Below are 17,775 nucleotides of genomic sequence, written 5' to 3'. Positions count from 1 at the left end.
GCAACTCTGTATTTAAAGGGTAGAGAAGTGGTGGAGAAGAAACCAGCAGATCACAAAGGCAGACTTCTTACTGATAACCAAGATATAGTTAAGATGGCAGGATTTAACTCCCATGTTAATTTTCAGGTGAGGCCAGAATGAAGGCAATTAACAAAGGAAAATAACAAATTAACTACTTCTGCAAGTGGAATCTGGACTGAATTTCCCTTTGGTTGGGGTAGAAGTAAATGGCCAAAGACAGGACATATTTGTAGGATGCAAAGGGCAAAGTGGTGTCATGGCAGTGCTCACAAACTGTCATATATGGAAGGCAGGGGTATTTTGTGGGCACATGGCTGACAGTTTTGCAGACATTTTTTTACTTGGAGTTCAGAACGGGAAACATGGGAACGTAAATCTGAATTAATTATTTAAATTATCAGTATAACTCAACTCTCATTTATCTCCAGTGAGGAGGCTTGGGTGGTTTTTGCATTTAAATGGCATTCATTCAATTTGAGTGTATTTTAATTTTTTTATGCACATTTTTTTTTATACATAACCTGAACCTTTTTTTTATACAGAACCAAATGTTTTGTTAATTCAAATGAATTGTCGTGCTTGTACTTCATAGGTAAGCTCTTATAAAATCTTTAGTAAATTAGTAGGTTTGCCACTTTGCTCCACGTGGAAGTGGTAAGAGGTTTACTAAAATGCACAGACATTATACATCCTGTGTGGGTTAGAGTGCAACCAGTACTTATCTGGGTAGGTTTTATATCTGAGGTGGAAGATTATTTGAGTGAAGAGAACTTACTGCTTTTATTTTAAACACAGATCAATTCACCAGTGTGGGTCCGTTCTCTAAACTGAGAAGTTGGTAATCTAGATGAGGGGCAGAGGGAAGGAAAGAGAGCAGGGTACTTGGCTGGAGACACCTCATTTGAATCTGGTGATGGAAGTCATCAAATATGATGTAAATTTCATTCAGGTTGTCTCCAGTACCATGGGGTAAAACTGGTTTGATTGTCTGTTAAAAAAAAAACCAAACAACAGTCCTTAAGTGACCTTCTAATAAAGTAACATTAAAATTGCTTTTCAGGTGATAAGTCCAAGGGAACATGTGTTTGTACAGTACCTGGTAGGATGGTTCTTATACCAGGCAGAAGTTCCTTTGCACAACTGTAAAATAATCAATGAATATTTACCATTTCCTCTCCCCACTTCAACATTGTATTCTCGTGCTAGAATTACTGGGGTGATGATTAAGGATAATTACCTCATTGCCCTTATGATAGAGAAGTTCTTTTATTTCCCCTTTCTTCACCTTAAAAATGAAAACTGAAATGTGTTCACACTTTTCGCTCTCCCTCTCCTAGGAGACGGATCTCATGACCTTCAACATCTCCATGCACCGCTCCTGGTGGCGGGAGCACGGGCCCGGCTGCATACGAAGGGTGGTGCGTCCCTCTTCCCCTGGCGTCCTGGAGGATTACTCCTACGTCTCTGTGACAGGCTGCATCATTGATTTCCAGTACCTAGAGGTCATTCACAGCGCTATCCAAATACTCCTCTCCGTAAGTTCGCGGTCCTTCTCCTACTGGGAATCCATCGGTTCTTTCACACACAACCTGCTCTTGCTGCATTTTCTGGAAAGAGGGTGGAGTGGGTGATGGATGGCTGCAGAGTGTGGTGGCGTTTGCAGGGGTCCCAGAGCAAGGGAAGAGATGAGAATCTTGACTCCATGTTTCAGAAGGCTGATTTATTATTTTATGATATATATTTTATTAAAAGAAAATGATATATTGAAACTATACTAAAGAATAGAAGAAAGGATTTCACCAGAAGGCTAGAAAGGAATGGAATGATAATGAAATCTTGTGACTGACCAGAGAGTCTGAGCCAGCTGGATTGCGATTGGCCATTAATTAAAAACAACCACATGAGACCAATCAAAGATCCACCTGTTGCATTCCACAGCAGCAGATAATTATTGTTTACATTTCATTTCTGAGGTCTCTCAGCTTCTCAGGAGAAAAATCCTAGCAAAAGGATTTTTCATAAAATATGTCTGTGACAGCAGAGATTTTTAATTGTGTTTTGAATTAGAGAATTATATACACATTATTAAAATGTGCACTGTTCCTTTCTTTCCTTTTATCTCTTCAAGCTCTGTACAGGCCTAATACCCATTCTGGCCATAGCTGGGATAGGTGGAAATTAACTTGAGTCCTTGGCTCTCATTCGTTGAGATGTAGAGCAAAGCAAAGCAGATTTGCCCAGAATTAATTTGCTAAACCTTTCAGTAGTTCACAATCAATGATGCCATTTATTCAGCCCTGATTGTAAATGTATTTTACATGATATGTAGCTAAGTTTCTTCCCAGACTCAGCTATGGCTTGATCCTTGAAAAAGGTAAAAAATATGTTAGAAATTAAAGTACGTGTTTATATTTAACCATGGAATTCTTTCTCTCCTTGAACTCTGCATTATCAGAACACTCTACCTCCATTGTCCACATTTGTTGCAACACAAGTCAAAAAATGCAATTACAAGAAGTTGTTGTAAAAGCCTGCAGTGCAGGAAAGTGCTGGGACTCGATCAGTTGTTTTGGGAGCAACAACCCAGTCTTGGCCACAGTTTTTCCTCTTGGCTGCTTCTGCTTGTGATTTACAGATCATTTGGCATGAGTTGTGTGTGATCTTCTAGAAGTGTTAGCTCTTTCTTTTCATAGCTGTGGGTAGTGCAATGCAGCTGGCAGACTCTGAGTGGCTGCACACAGGATCGATCACCCCAGATATCCAGGGGTACATCTATAGGTATATCTCAAAATATACCTATTTCGAGAACATAAATGCTCGTGGCTCATGGTCCTCACGATGACCCTGTTAGACAGTGGGACAAGAGGTGCAGTCTGCAGTCCACACCTGCTAGTCAGGTGAGGTTCCTGGTCTGCACAGCCAGAAGGGATGCATATTTCGGATCTGTTCAGTATTTCAAGCTGTTTTACTAACAATCTGGTATATACTACCACTTGCAAAGTAAAAGACATCTGTGGAATAAATCTCACTGGTTAATTTAAGTTTGAAATTATTTTTTAAATTATTTTTAAATTCAGCTGGTTGTTGATCACAGGAAATGTTTTTTGCACTTATCAGTGCAGTACTTTTCTGTCAAATGGCAGGAATACAAATATTAATATTCAAATATTAGAACAAACACAATTAATATATACAAACTAAAAAATATTGAATATAAAAATAGAGAAATTCTGTAATAATTAAAAATTTAAAGATGTAACTGGCCTTTTCTTTCTAAAGAACTGACTGATTGCTGTGCTGGATTAAATAAAAATTCAAAATTTTAATTAAATTAAAAATTTAAAATGTGCCCAGAACTTATGAGGCATGACTGTGAATTAAATAGTTTCCCATTTCAGATAGTGCTTTGAATTATATAAACAATGCTAAAATTAAAATACTGTACAAAATGTGAGGTTTTCCTCCAGTTTTACTATGTTGCTATGCCATCCGTGACATGTTATGATTAACATACCATGAATCTGTACTTCAGTTTCCATTCTGAATTGTAATTTATGCTTGTTTCATGTACCATGCCACAATAGAGAAGCCACCACCTGGATTATCAAATAATTTGCAGTTTCCTCCCATTTCTGAATACTACTGGCTTAAGGAAGTTCCCATCCATTTTGGATGCATAACTTCTTTTCCTAATTGGAGTACTAATTTCAGTTGTTAGTAAAAAGGTCATTTCAGTTGTCTTTTCAAAGGACTGGGGAACTGTATGCAGATCATGAGATAATTTTTTTTACCTTTTCCTGGTAGCTAGTCCCAAAAGCATACTATTCCTTTTTGGACCTTACTATCTACTTAGTTTTCTTAACATTTTTATGAGGCAATAGTAGTGTAACAAACCATTTTACAGTGTAAAAAGCTTCCTTGGCATAACAAATCATTTTACCATGCTAGGCTTTGTCCAAATGACTGGGAATGCAAACACTTCCATTTGGTAGGGAGTTAGGGCCTCTGAAAGAAGAAACACCTCCGAGGGGTAAGTACTGGATACCTGTCGAGATATATAACCCACTAGCAGCATTTTTTAAAGGTGACTTTTTTTTTTTTTAACTGGTATAGTTTTATATGCAGAGAATGCTGCAGCTGCAGTTACATTAAACCCTGCTTCAGGAAATAGGCTTAACATCTATTTACTTAATTTTAACACGGTAAAGCTATTTTTACATCTGCTTTTTAGTTGCTTCAAAATATATATTTTTATTGATGAACCAGTAACTTTGTATCTCATCCTGATTCTCAGTGCCTATGTAAGTAATTGGTAGTTGAAGATGTTAAACATTTCTTTAAATTGAGGGAGATTCAAGAGAAGTATGGGAGAATGGGCTGCAATGAATAGTAAAGAATAATTATAGTTAAATTTTGTGTTTAAAATCTATATTTATTTGCTGTAGGGCATAATATATATATTGTTTTTATGAATAAATTCTTCTGCACAACATCTTTAAAATGCAAGGCAGGTCATCATTACAGATACCTCAATTTTCAGGGGACAAATTAATAATACAGTCAAAATGGTGACAGCTTAGCATCTTTGAGAGAGACATTTCATACTACTTTTGTTGTTATTGGAAAATAGTTAATGCACACTGAGAATATTAAATGCCAGGTACACGCTGGCTTCAATAGCCTGAACATTAAAAAGTTCTCCAAGTTATTGCAGAGAGATTTGTATTAGACCCAGAGCCTGATATGACATTAACACAGTGCAGCACAAAGCCCCAAGCCAGGGTTCACTGTGCTAACTCTGGAATTAGCAGCCACATGACTTCATCAGTGCTGAAGAAGGAAAATTAATAAATTTTGGCAGAGCAATGGGCTGACACAACTAGATGTTTCTGGGCCAGGAGATCTTACTTTCATTCAATGCTGTGTTGGACAAGGTGAAGTTACTTTTCCTTCCATTCTCATCAAGGTATAGAAGGATAACCTAAAATCCAGACCACTGAAAGATGGGGGAAAGCAAAGAAAGTGAAAACCCTAAGCCTAAAAACATGCAAAACACGCAAGCTCTTTGGCATGGTGATGCAAATTCAGGATATTTTGAAGGAAGTTTCTCGTTTACTTTGTGGATGTCCATCTGCTGCCTCTCATGAGTGTCAATTATTGTAATCCTCAGGCGGCCTGCTGGACCTACAGAAGAGGAACAGCCACAAAAAAAAAACCCAAACCCTCTCTTGCAGAGCCATGTATAAATTCAGACAAATATGTAATACAGGGAGATTAACAATACTGAATTTTTTTCCATAGTGAAGTAAAAGGCAGTGAGCATATCTGCCTAAGGTAAAGTTATCAGCAGTGGAGAGCTTATCACATACACTGCCAAGCACAAAACACACATTCAAATAGAAAAATACATTACTTTCTACAGAATATAATGAAGTTGTAATATCAGAAATATAAGAAAAAGCACTCCTGGTAGCCAAATTTGCAACTGGATACTGTGGTCACTGTGAGCAGAGTCACCATCTGCTAAAGTGTACATCCCAAAAAAATGCCTTCCCAGTGTTACTTTCAACTCATGAATTTGTAAATGTTGAATGCTTTCCCTAAGAGGCAACGGGCTTCTACAGCAGCTTCCAACAGTGTCTGAATGCTCAGTAAAATGTCTACCACTAGTTGAACAATTGCAATCTCTGTATCAAAAAATCACACAGAAGGGATGGGGAGGGAAGGGCCCTCTGGAGGTCATCTGATCCAACCCCCCTGACCCTTAGCTGGGTGCACCTAGAGCAGCCTCCCCAGGACTGTGAACAAACAGCTTCTGAATATCTCCAAGGAGAGAGACTCCATAACCTCCCTGAGCAAACCGTGCCTTGGCTTGATAGCCCTCACACTGAAAAAGTTTTCTCTGGTGTTCAGAGGGAACCTCCTGTGTTCCAGTTTGTACCCATTGCCACTGATCCTGGCACTGGGCACCATTAAGAAGAGTCTGACTCCATCCCCATTGCCCCCTCCATTCAAGACCTGGACCTGGCTGCAGCTGAGGCCTCAGCAGTGCTGACCAGAGGGACAGGATCACCTCCCTTCATCTGATGGCAGTAGTCTGCCCTATGCAGCCCAAGCTCTTTCCTAATTTTCTATAAAAATGGCCCCTACCTGCCCAAAAGATTCATAACTATTGATATAGGTTGATGCTAAATACTTCTAAAAATCTGCTTGTTAGTATTCTTAGACTTGTCATCCATACATTTGCTGGGTTATCCTGCTTTAATTAACCAGATATGATGATTTCAAATATTTTGAATTTTTTTTATTTTTATTATTATTATTATTATTATTATTAATAATAATAATAATAATAATAATAATAATAATAATAAAATCATTTGTGTCATAAAGATCATTGCACCCTCTTGTTTGTGAGGACTCTATTCCTCTTACTTTTTCCTCACAGTTCTCTGATGTTCTTAATCTCTATTCTCTCCAGTACACAAAAGCATCATATCCATAGGGAAATGATAGGCAAGGATCTGACTTAATTTCTCAATATCTGTCACCAGTCAGTGCCTCATACTGACTCCATGCAATTGTCTTGCTTTGTGAATTATTTCTGCCCTGCTGTCTTCAAAGAATCTGCCAAATGTTGATTGTTTGACATAAGAATTAATTATGACATTTGGTAGACCTAAGTGCTTTTTTTTTTCATCATCACCACAGAAAAATAGATTTTAATTTAAAAAGATATTTAGCACAACAGCGTTAAAATGGAGGTTATGAGTCCTGTGTAAATAATTAATCAAGGGAAACACTGTGACTACTGAGCTATAGAGACTATGATCATGGTCAGTGCTGGAGTGGCTCAATGTATTTCAGGTCATTTACCAAGCTTTTACTACTGACCCATAAATTTGAATGCTTTTTTGGGTTGATTTGGATGGTTCTTCCTCTATCCCTGATGTTTAGATGACCTTCTCTATGCAGTTGGGAAAGCTCCAGGAATTGCTCCAAAAGAGGTTGCAAAGCAGCTTTTGGTCCTGCCTTCAGTCAGCCAGAGCTGCAGTTTGGTTCATATTTATTTAAATGTAACAAAAGGTTTAATGATATCAATAAATAATGTGGCTCCTCTGGGTCATTGCAGCAGCCCCTTTTTCCCATTAGTTATGGCCCTGCTATTTTTATAATTGGACAGAAAAGAATGCAAGGAAGAATATCATGTATGGTGTTCCCCAGAGAAAATCCCTGCAGGGGCTGACACCAGTGCTCAGGCAGGTTCCTTGCTCTCATTCCATTTCTTTGAGTGACATGTGATTGATTCAGAAAGCCAGTCAATATTCACATGTGATAAAAAAGCCTGAGGTAATTTAGAGTTAAGAGCTACAGGAATTACATGAGTAAAATATAGTTGTCCTCAAGGTATTACATATTTTCTTTAATTTTAGTTTGCATTCTTTCCACATTTTTCATTTAGAAAAGAGTTGGTCTTCTTTTTCATAATAAACAATTGCAAAGTGGTGTGGAAATTAACTTTTTTCATTGTTGGCAGACTAGAACTTCAGCATTTCTTCAGAAAAGTGTATGAAAGATAGGCCTGTTTTTCATCACAACCATCATCATAAGCATCATCATCACAACAACAATAAACCCAAGAATAGCCAGGAGCACTTGTCTCTTGGTCATGTGAATAAAAAATTATGGTAGGCTGTTGGCTTCTCACAGATTTATTGGTAAATTTAGTGAGATCACCAGATTATTGAAAATCAGAATACTTTTGTCAGCCTGGGCAATATTACAGAGGAGTTGTGAATCTCTGAAACAGACTGCAAAGAGGCTGCAGAGGCTTGTGCAAATTTGAATTTACCTCCACTGCTTTGTTGTAGTTGTGTCATTGTGTTTGTATCACAATCTATGCCTTGTGTAATTCCTCCACTGTTTGTGGTATTGGTTCAGGGATGCATACAGCCCATTTCACCTTTGCCATTTACAAGCCTTCAGTGTTAAAAAAGGATAACCAAGAGAAAGAAAAATAGTGAGAGACTGTATCTGCACTAAAGGCATTCTAGAAATGCCTTTATCCTTTCTTGCTAAATTTAGTCAGACATCATTATTCATGGCTGTGTGTAGATAGTAAAATACACAAGTATATTTGTCTAATTACCAGTCTGGGTCAATAAAGCAGCTATGTGAGACAGGATCAAGATAAATCTGTGGTTTTTCATCTCAGTTGTCAATCCAGGGATGTCTGCTTTTTCAAGCAGCTCATTTAAAAGGAACTGAAAATCATGATATTATAGCTACTTGCATTTTCATTCGTTAATGACTATAATAAAGATTTGTCAAAAAATCTTGGCCAACTTTTGCACCAGAGCTGGCTGAGACTGAGGGCATAGCAGACAACAGTTCAAGCATTAGCAGTATAGAAGTGCCCTCATCTTGGCAATCTACATAAGAAATTGTTCTGCATATTTTCTAATACTTGATATAGAGTTGTTTGCCATTTTACACAACATTGAAAATTACTGTGACAATTTCTGAATTGTCAAAAATGCTACTGAAGTTCTGTGCAGGAATTCTGAAATACTTCTATTTCCACAAAAGTATTTATAGTAAAAATAAAACGTGATTGTTTATTTTAATTTTTATGGAGCTCACTAACATTTCAGTCCAATTATGCAGAAGAACTGGAAGCAACTGGGAGATTTAGAAAATAGTTGGTTTCCCCCCTTCAACCTCTGCCCATAATTGCCGTGCCTATGGCAGAAACACTGCCATAGACAAAATGGCTGCAACTTAGTTACTGCAGTTCTCAGATAGATACCTTCATTTTGATTAGTTTCCTTCATTGGACTTCATTTCTGAAGTTAACCTGAACTAGCACTGAGCAGGGAACTGTAGCAGCCTGGTGCACAGTAAACATGGTGATTATTGATTCCAATACAAGTGAGTACCTCTGCAAACATGCAGGAGAGGTGGTGAAGGAGGTAAAGACAGGTTAAAGTGCCTCAGCAAACTTGTATGCCTACATGCTGTCTTTAAAGCTGAGCAGAATGCTGAATGTTGCACCAGGCATTTGGAAATCGTAAGAGAATGAAGTGAAAAATGTAACAGAGATTGCCAATCTAAACCTTTTTTTAGGGAACACATAAATCAAACATTTTCATTAAGAAAAGTGAAAGCAGTATTTGCTTTGAACTTTAGGGATATTTTCTTGACTATATCATTGGAAACCTTTAACACTTAGATGAGCTACTGGGACACCAAAGATCCTGGAAATTCCAAAGGCCAGAGCACATTGTTTCCTAAGATATTTGTCTTCATGCCTCTCAGGACATTCACCAGCTTTCAGCTGCCTGTGGGAATCAGGGCATGATAGTTTACTTGGAAGGTGGAATAAAACTTGTGCCTTTCTGCCAAGCTGCAATTCTGTGCAGAGAGCTTTGCTGCATCAGATTTGCTCCAGCTGTGAAGTTGATAAACCAACCGAGGAAATTATCTTCTCTAGGCTAGGAGTTCACATGATGATTGACAGCTCTGGATAGGCTTGACTTTGCTGGATTTTTTTGGTTTGGTTTGGTTGTGTTGTTATGTTTTTTTAATTTCTGAAGAACACAGTTCTCTAACTGATTTTTACGTTCAGATATGATTTGAAGTAAAGATGTTTTACTATTTTACTTATTCCTTAGCCTGCACATGTGGTGTAAAATACACAGGCAAACCAGAGGTGACCCTCCCACTGCAGTCTCACTGAGCCTAACAGTAATAAATGTGTGCTCACTCCTGCTCAGCAGCATGATTCTTTCTGCATATTGTAGTTGATACCCATGTGCCCAGACTTTCTTATATGAGGGAAAACTATCCACTGATTAAAACCCATCTCTGTGTGAGCTTCCACTGACAGGACATTTTTCTTTTAATCATGTACTAAATCCACAGCCTAGCTCTTCCACTGAAATTTGTTGCCTGAATGTGACTGGACTGCAGAAAGAATTCTTTTCTCAAATGCAGTCTCCGGGGATTTACAATGCTCTCTGTCTTTTCCTAGGGAAATAGGAGATACCAGGGGAAGGATTTCATTAAACAAGCAGTGAAGCAACCCATACTCCTCAAGATTTGAGGAAATTATTTGATTTTCACTGAGGAGGGAAGTCAGGGTGCATATGCACTCATGGAACTACTTGCTCTCTGTGCTGGTTTTCCATTGGAGCCACCCACAGAAGTGATTTTTTTTCTGAGGGGAGCTCCTAAGAGCTTCTTCACCATATCAAGCATAGTCTCCTCCCTGTAATCCCACTTCTGTCTGCTGCCCTGCAGTATCTAGCAGTGTGTAATAGCATTTAGCCAACATTGAACCCACCGCATTATTTGGTGCATTGGCTGGGGAATCTCAAATTGGCAAACCAAAACCACTACACTCTCGGAGCTATGCACAGAAGGACACATGAGGTTTTCAAGGAAAATAGGTTTTGATACAGGAAGATTGCAGTGAAGAGTAAGTTTTAAAAGCCCTGTTCTATGCAAATGCTGCCCTCATAGCTTTTGTAGCTACGTCTTCTTGCCCAAATTCTGTAATAAATCTGCTCACCTTGTGACCATTCTTTGTTTTCTATCTAGTATCATAAAAACTGTTAAAAATGTAACTGTTTCCTTTTTATTTTTCAAAGCAGAGCAGGGAATCCCACCAGGAGTGTGAGTCTAGCTCAGGATGTGCTTTCCCATGTCGCCACCCATGTTGGTGACATGTTTGACTACAGGGCATGGTGGACTTAATAAGGGACTGTTCCATCCTTTGCCACAAATACTTATCTCCTCTCAGCTCTCCTGTGGAAGGTGCTGGGCATGGAAAGAGCCCAGCTCATGCAAAATCCTTGGACACATTGTGTAGGGAAAGGCACTGAGCTGCAGTAGTGATGCAGGCGTAGTTCTGCTGTTTCTGAGCCTGCCAAAGGAGATGGCTGCCACAACACTCCTTATTCACAGATTAGGTGTATGAATAGCTCCATGGGGGAAAAAGGAAAGTGGAGAGGGATTATAGACAAGGTACCAGGGAGCAGAGTTTGGCTGCCACTGCAATATACCGAGAGAGATTAATAAGAAGTTTGTACATGAGTGCAGTCAAGATGCATGTTGATAAAAACCTAAGAAATGATGCTTTACAATATTACATTAGTAAGTTACATAGAGTTACCTAGTGAATTTGCCTTTTTTTAAGTTTAAATTTTTCAGCAGTTGTCTAACTTGCCCAAGTTAGACACTTTTAATACACTTTTATAGAACAAAGGAAGAGAGACTTGCAATTGAAAGAAAAGCCACAAACACAGATGAGATGGACAGTTTGTGTGAGGGTATGTCCAGGAATAAGTAACTATAAGGATTTTTGTGTACTCTGAAGGTTCAGAATAGGTAAACACTGAGTGAAATGGATGCTTGAGGCATTTCTTTGCTGTGTTTTGTTTATGAGTTAAATAGGTAAGATTTTTAGAGGTCTTGAAAGGGAAACTGATGTAAATTACTTTCAGTTTGTGAGTTTTTTTGTGATGTCAGTAACTGTTCCAAAAGGACAGAATCATGTTAAAGTAGAGGTCCGAGAAACAAATTTCATTTCTTTTCACCCATGTAGAAGGCTTAAGTTGAAACAATTGTCCCCAGAGAAGGAAAAGAATGATGAATAATGGTGTTGTTCCATAATGCTGATGTTAGTCTGAAAACGATAATTGAATAAATCAGGTGTGGTGAAATACATCTGCTGGATCTGTCTGAATCTACGCTATAAGTAAAGATTTTTCAAGAAATCATTCTAAGTGATGTGAAACTTTCTAGCTTAACTTCCCATTACCTCCTATGTAAATTAATGCTATGTAGATTAATTGATAATCATTGTGAATGACAGTAAAATTGATAAGCAATTAAACAGCCTCTTAAAAGAACATGATCGTTTCCATTTTTATGTATGAGTTATTTAATTTATTTTTATCTTGTTACTTAGTTTATAATGTACCTGATATCTTCACACACATACATGCATAATATAAAAACATTATCTTTTAATAGTAAATTAAAATATAAAGATCAACACAGAAAACTAAAGTTGCATCCTGGTCAATTATACCAGACACCAGCTTGAGTGTTGATTCAAGTAATATGCTGATTCCCAGGTTTTTCTTACAAAGTTCATCTTCTTGGTATCTCTTATCACTAATGGCCAGGGGTTGCCAAGTTCCTCTCCCTGAATACTGATTTTTGCCTTGGCAAGCAGGAGTGAACTGGAAAGACTCAAGTGTTTAGTAATTAGTTCTCCCTTTCCTCTTCCTGGGACCATGATTCTGCCAGTAACCTCACATACAGATGCTCTCTCCAAACCTGCCCAAAGAGGACCTGAGTCTAGAACACAACTGGACTGCAAGCTTTGCACTTCCTTTACTTCTCCCCTTTATGTTCTTATTTTCTCTACCACTTTTGCAGAGAGATCTGGATTAACTATGAAGAGAGACATATTTTCCTTCCCTGATATGACTCTAACTTCTGTCATTGCTTTGGGCAGCTGAAATCAATTTGCTACATGTTTTGTTATGGATACAAATGACCAAGAGTGGGAGCGAATTATAGAATTCTATACCATACCCACTACTGATCTCACAAATCTCGCAAATAAGCGGCAATGCTAGAAGGTGCAGTTGCAATTTTTTTTTTTTTTTTGCTCTGGTGTTGATTTCTCTCTTCTTTTGCGTGTGCTTATTTTGTTTTGCCTGAAAAGGGTCTTAGGCCTAATTAGCAATGACAGCTACCCCAGATCACCTAACTTACTTCAGAAAGCAACTTTAATGCTATTCCTTAAACTTCCAAATAGAGGATAGGATTACTTCTTAGGAAAAAAAAAAAGCACACAAGTTTACCAAGGTAATTTACTTCAGCTTCCCCAATAATTCAAAATTCCTTTTGCCACCCAAAATTCAAGACAGTATCTGGGACTGTGTATGTGTCATATCCCATGGTCACTACACAGGGTTTTTGGAGTCATAGAATGGTTTGGGTTGGAAGGGACTTTAGAGAGCATCTAGTTCTCTCTTTCCTGCCACAGGCAGGGAGGAGCACCTACCAAGTTCAGCACACATTTTGAGCTTCCCCTTTGTTGTGGAAGGAAGTGAGTTCGCTGCCTATGTTAGCAGAAAATGAACCATCAATGTGATTCTTGACCAAAACCCAACTATAAAAGAAAAGTGTCTGTGCTCCATTTGTTAGTTTTAGAGCATGCTCATTTGTGGGCTCAAACTGCAGCCTCATTTAAACACCCTTCAGTCTTCAAAAATCATTCTTGTTATCTGGGCTGTCTTGTTCACTTGTAATGTGGACCGTATCAGCCTCATGCTACCAAAGTTTAACAAGTGGTACAACTTATCAAGAGATAAAATAGGACAGGTCCTTACAAGCAGAAATTTTAATAGACATAATTTTAAAAATTAGTGATTATCTTGAGAAATATTCCTATTATAAGGGTTTTTTTTGCCTTAGCTTTTTTATTTTCTTGTGCAAATCCTACATAGTGATGTAAAGATGATACTTTAATCTGGGTTTATTATACCAGAGTCTACTTTTTTTAACCATGGAATTTTTTTCTAATGCAAGCTAGAATATTATTATAAAATTGTATTGATATGGTACAATGTACAATTACATTAATATTATAATATGATATATCATTAACAATAGTACTTCTATAACTCTCCCTTGCAATCTTATCTAATTACAATATGTTTGAAGTCATTAGATACCAAGGAAAAAAGCACAAAAGACTTCAGAATATTTTTAATCTCCTCATCTTTCCACTGGCAGCTAAAATGGATTATGAAAGTCCTAGAAAGAACAGTTTGCCATTCCCCTCCAATGCTCTGCTTTCTGTATCAGTCATACTTATATTAGCAGGACATTCTCATGCTGACAAGACAATACACTTGGTGTGCATTGCAGAGTTTCAGTAGCCCTGTCTGGACTGATGAACCCAACAGGGCCAGAAGATGAGTTTGAGCATCATCCTCTGTTTTTCCCATTGAGTGTGCACATTACTACTGTCTTGTTTTTCATAGGCTCATAGAGTCCAGCTGTGTGCTGGACATTTTGTCCAGAAGGACACTGTGACAGACAATATCAAAAGCTTTACTGAAATCTGAAAAGGCGGTGTTGACTACCAATGGTGGGCACAGCACAGGTCAGGGATTGTGCCCAGGAGCCTGGGCACACAAGCCCACCCTGTTGTGTCTGTGCTGGGAGAGAGACAAGGAGAACATAGGTGCTGAGGTGCGAGCCATGGCAGACACACCACTTATCCAGGGGTGCTGGGATTGTGCCTTGGCCCCTTTTATTTACTCCTGCCATGTCGTTCATGGAAGCAAGGGTGCTGTGGAGTTTCTTTGCTTGGGTTTTCTGTGATTCAGCATCATAAATGGGACATTCCAATAGTGTTTGTGCAGTCACAAAAGCTGTTTAGGGTTTGGGACTGTGTTGGTGTTTCTGATTCCTCTTCCCCTGTTTTCTACACTGCCTGTCTGGTTTTCATTGTCCACTATAAAGAGGCTTCATTGGCCAGCTGTGAGATTGCACACAACCCCACATTAAAGAGAATTCATACTTCACCACCAGGCATTCACCACTGAGGAAATGTACTCAATTTCACAGGAACATGACTGCCCGGTAGCATGCCTGCAATTTCATACAAACTCTTCAGCTCCTTTATCAAACATGGGGGGATGTCCAATTTACTCTTGTAATAGAGTGCCTGAAAGAGTTAAGTGTTTGCTTTTGGTTTTAAGCCTTTCAGAAAATCTTCTTACTTTAATGATTTGTGGGTTTTGTCCACAGACAATGGATATGGGACTCCACAGGAGGTCTGTAAGCAAAAAGGATAAATAAGGCTGTAATCTCTTAGGTGCTTGTTTCTTTATGATCTGAAATTGGCAGATTCTCATACTTCTGGGCTAAGAATATTTTATAGTTACTGGTGTTTTCTCCTTTGGTCTGTTAGTTTCAGTCTAGAGGTGCTGCTTGAAAATAGTTGATGTAGGATTTTTCTTTTTCATAGGGGAGTAATGCATTTTTATTAAAATATTGTAAACTAACACCACTAAAACACCCCACCTTTTTCACGGGAAATAATTACAGTGTAATAAATGGAAATACAGAGATGTAAAGCTGATGCAGGTTGAAAAAAAGTCCCTAGATGCTCATTGATAAAGAATTTATGTAGGAAACAATAAATAAGGAGAAGATTGTGTAGACTTTGCAGTTTCCAGGATTCTCACATGCTTCCTAGCAATTTTGTTGAACCTACAGCACTCATTGCAATAGAGTGTGTTTCTAGACATTCAATTCTTCATAGGGTTTTACAGAGGGAATGAAAAAAGTATTCCCTCTGGTAAAAAGGAGTGAATCCACACATTAGCTATGTAGGGTGCCAGAATTCATGAAAGACCAAAGGAGTATCATGATGATATATTTATTTCTAATTACATATTTAACTGTAAATCAAGCCATATGAGGAAATAATGTAATCCAGAAAAAAGGCTTTATTCACTTAAAGCTCTCCTAACTTGAATATTTTTTGCTGTTTGAAATGCTTTGAATAGAAAGGACATTGAAAAGTTTTTGATCTTTAAACCCTTCCAAACCATCTCTTTTGCTTTCATATTAATATTCTCGACCTCTTTCTTGGGGTTGAAAGGCTTTCAGCAGTAGAGCTCGACTTTTTGGTGTCTCCTTTAGAACCTGAACAGAGATTCAAAGACTTCAGGGAGGGAATGAAGAAAACTGCCAGACGAAGAGACGCTGGACTTCTCTGCTCCCTGTCATCTGGAAACGTTTTTTCATTGAATGAAGGCATTTTACATTTGCAGCTATTTCTTTCCTCTTTTGAGAGGGTCACCTCAGGCACCACATCGTCCCCCAAAGCCTGCAGACAGGTGATAGGAAACCTGGGGACAGACTGCCTGCTCTCCTCCCCATTTTTCAGTCTCATGGATTAGAACAGGCAAAAATGTCTTGCACCTTGGAGCCTGACCTTGCTTTTGTTGACACCTGCAATGCAGACTGATTGACAATGACTGTCTCATGCATCAGAAACAATCACATTCCTCTGGCTGCTCCTGCTTCAACATCAACACCTGCTCCACAGATTAGGAGCCCCCTGATCTACAGAGGAAGGATTTTTGAACGTGGTGGAGATTGATGACTTCCATTCAGTGAGAAATTGAAGCACTTCATTGTGAAAAGTAAGGGAAAGAGACACAGTAAATAGAAATATCCTCAAATGAGTTGGAATCTTTGTAACTTAGGCTGGTTTAGATGAGCTGAAGTAATGAGGAAGGTTGTACATAAAATTTTCAGAGAAGAAAGTGTGAGCTTTGATTTGGCTTTTACTTGAGTAGAATTAAATATGCAAACAAAGCAAGTGGGATGTGGGATTATCTGTACAGCTTTGAAGTGGCAGTTGCAGTGTGTCCATTCTTATGATCCAACATATTCAAAACAATAAAGATAAAAGTAATGCTTTACATGGAACATCATCTGTGCCTTTAGCATATGCAAAGACTTTGCCTTGAAAAGTTTTGCACATTTCCATGGTGAATTAACCCCCCCCTTTTTTTTTTTTTTTTTTTTTTTGTCAAATTGCCTTTCACTTGAGGAAACAGAGGCTCTTGAAAATGAAAGTACATCTGCACAGTACAGGCTCCCTTTCCCACTGCTTTCATCTCTTATTTTTCAGTTTCTAATTTGTGGCTGAAATCAGCATTTCAGTCCCTGGCTCAGTTTCTGATTTTCTGATAAAAGAGAACTTTCAACAGCAAATAAACTGAATGCTGGGGAACAAGCAGATAAAAAATACAAAAAGACAAGACACATTTAGGGCTGAGCTTCACTATTTACATCCGTCAGAAGTAGCAGACCTTGCCAATTGCCCCAGTTATGAATATGTTAAATTGAAACTCAAAGTCTACACCTGAGCCATATTCATTCTGAACATAAAATACAATAATAAAAAGCAGATGCAGTTTTCATTTTTTGAAAATGTAAAGTTAAGTTGTTTTTGTGGATTTGCTCTACTTGGTGATAGAAATCCCAAGCAGGAGCAAAAATATAGGATGTACATTTATAATATATTGATTTGCCCTTACAGAACATATTTAAGTGAGTATAAACTATACAGTATATAGTTTGTTCTTGAAGAATACATGCACTTCTAATCTGTATGATGCCAGGTCCCTGGGCATTTGCAGTCTTGCATTGCCAAGTTCAAATTCTAGGTGCTTCAAGGAGCTCAAGTAGAAATCTGAAAAGGAAAAATTGTTTTGTAATTGTGTTCCATCAGACAGACAATATAAACACAGGAGCTAGGCTGGTTTACATCAGAATGCATTTGGTTATTCACTACACAATGGACTGGATAATCCTTTAAATATTTATGAGTAAACCACAGAGGATTTACTCTTTCTTCCAGCATGTGGAGATTTTATAATGTGCACCACATTAGTTCAAACTAAACCCTAATATTTTGCTTGCTACTTAATACTTCTAACAGCATGGCTCTGCATCACATATGCCTATTCTCTGGGCAGCTACACACAGTATTTTGGGGTGTAATTCAGGAAGAATTAGGCTATGACCACCTAATTCTCCAAGTCAATATATGCAGCATATATTGGAGAGAATGTAAGGTAGGAGGAACTGCTTTGCATTTCAACCTGCTGCAACATCAGCTGAGCTCTGTGGATTAGTAGT

At 38.2% G+C, this 17,775-nt stretch overlaps 1 protein-coding gene across 3 annotated transcripts in view; it reads left to right on the top strand.

Moving 5' to 3' along the window:
- The window catches only part of NKAIN3 (sodium/potassium transporting ATPase interacting 3), a 337,593-nt gene that overhangs the window by 247,806 nt on the left and 72,012 nt on the right, over window positions 1-17,775 (top strand). For all 3 annotated transcript variants that reach the window (XM_054284754.1, XM_054284753.1, XM_054284755.1), the window contains exon 4: window positions 1,359-1,556. In XM_054284754.1, the coding sequence (XP_054140729.1) occupies window positions 1,359-1,556 (198 nt within the window). The remainder of the gene's footprint in view (window positions 1-1,358; window positions 1,557-17,775) is intronic.

The sequence above is a fragment of the Melozone crissalis genome, unplaced genomic scaffold, assembly GCF_028551555.1.
Source record: "Melozone crissalis strain CALT ecotype California unplaced genomic scaffold, PUWL_Pcris_2 ptg000042l_1, whole genome shotgun sequence".
Classification (NCBI taxonomy): domain Eukaryota; kingdom Metazoa; phylum Chordata; class Aves; order Passeriformes; family Passerellidae; genus Melozone; species Melozone crissalis.
The sequence above is the reverse complement of the archived record's forward strand: the minus strand, read 5'-3'. Positions and strand labels throughout refer to the sequence as shown.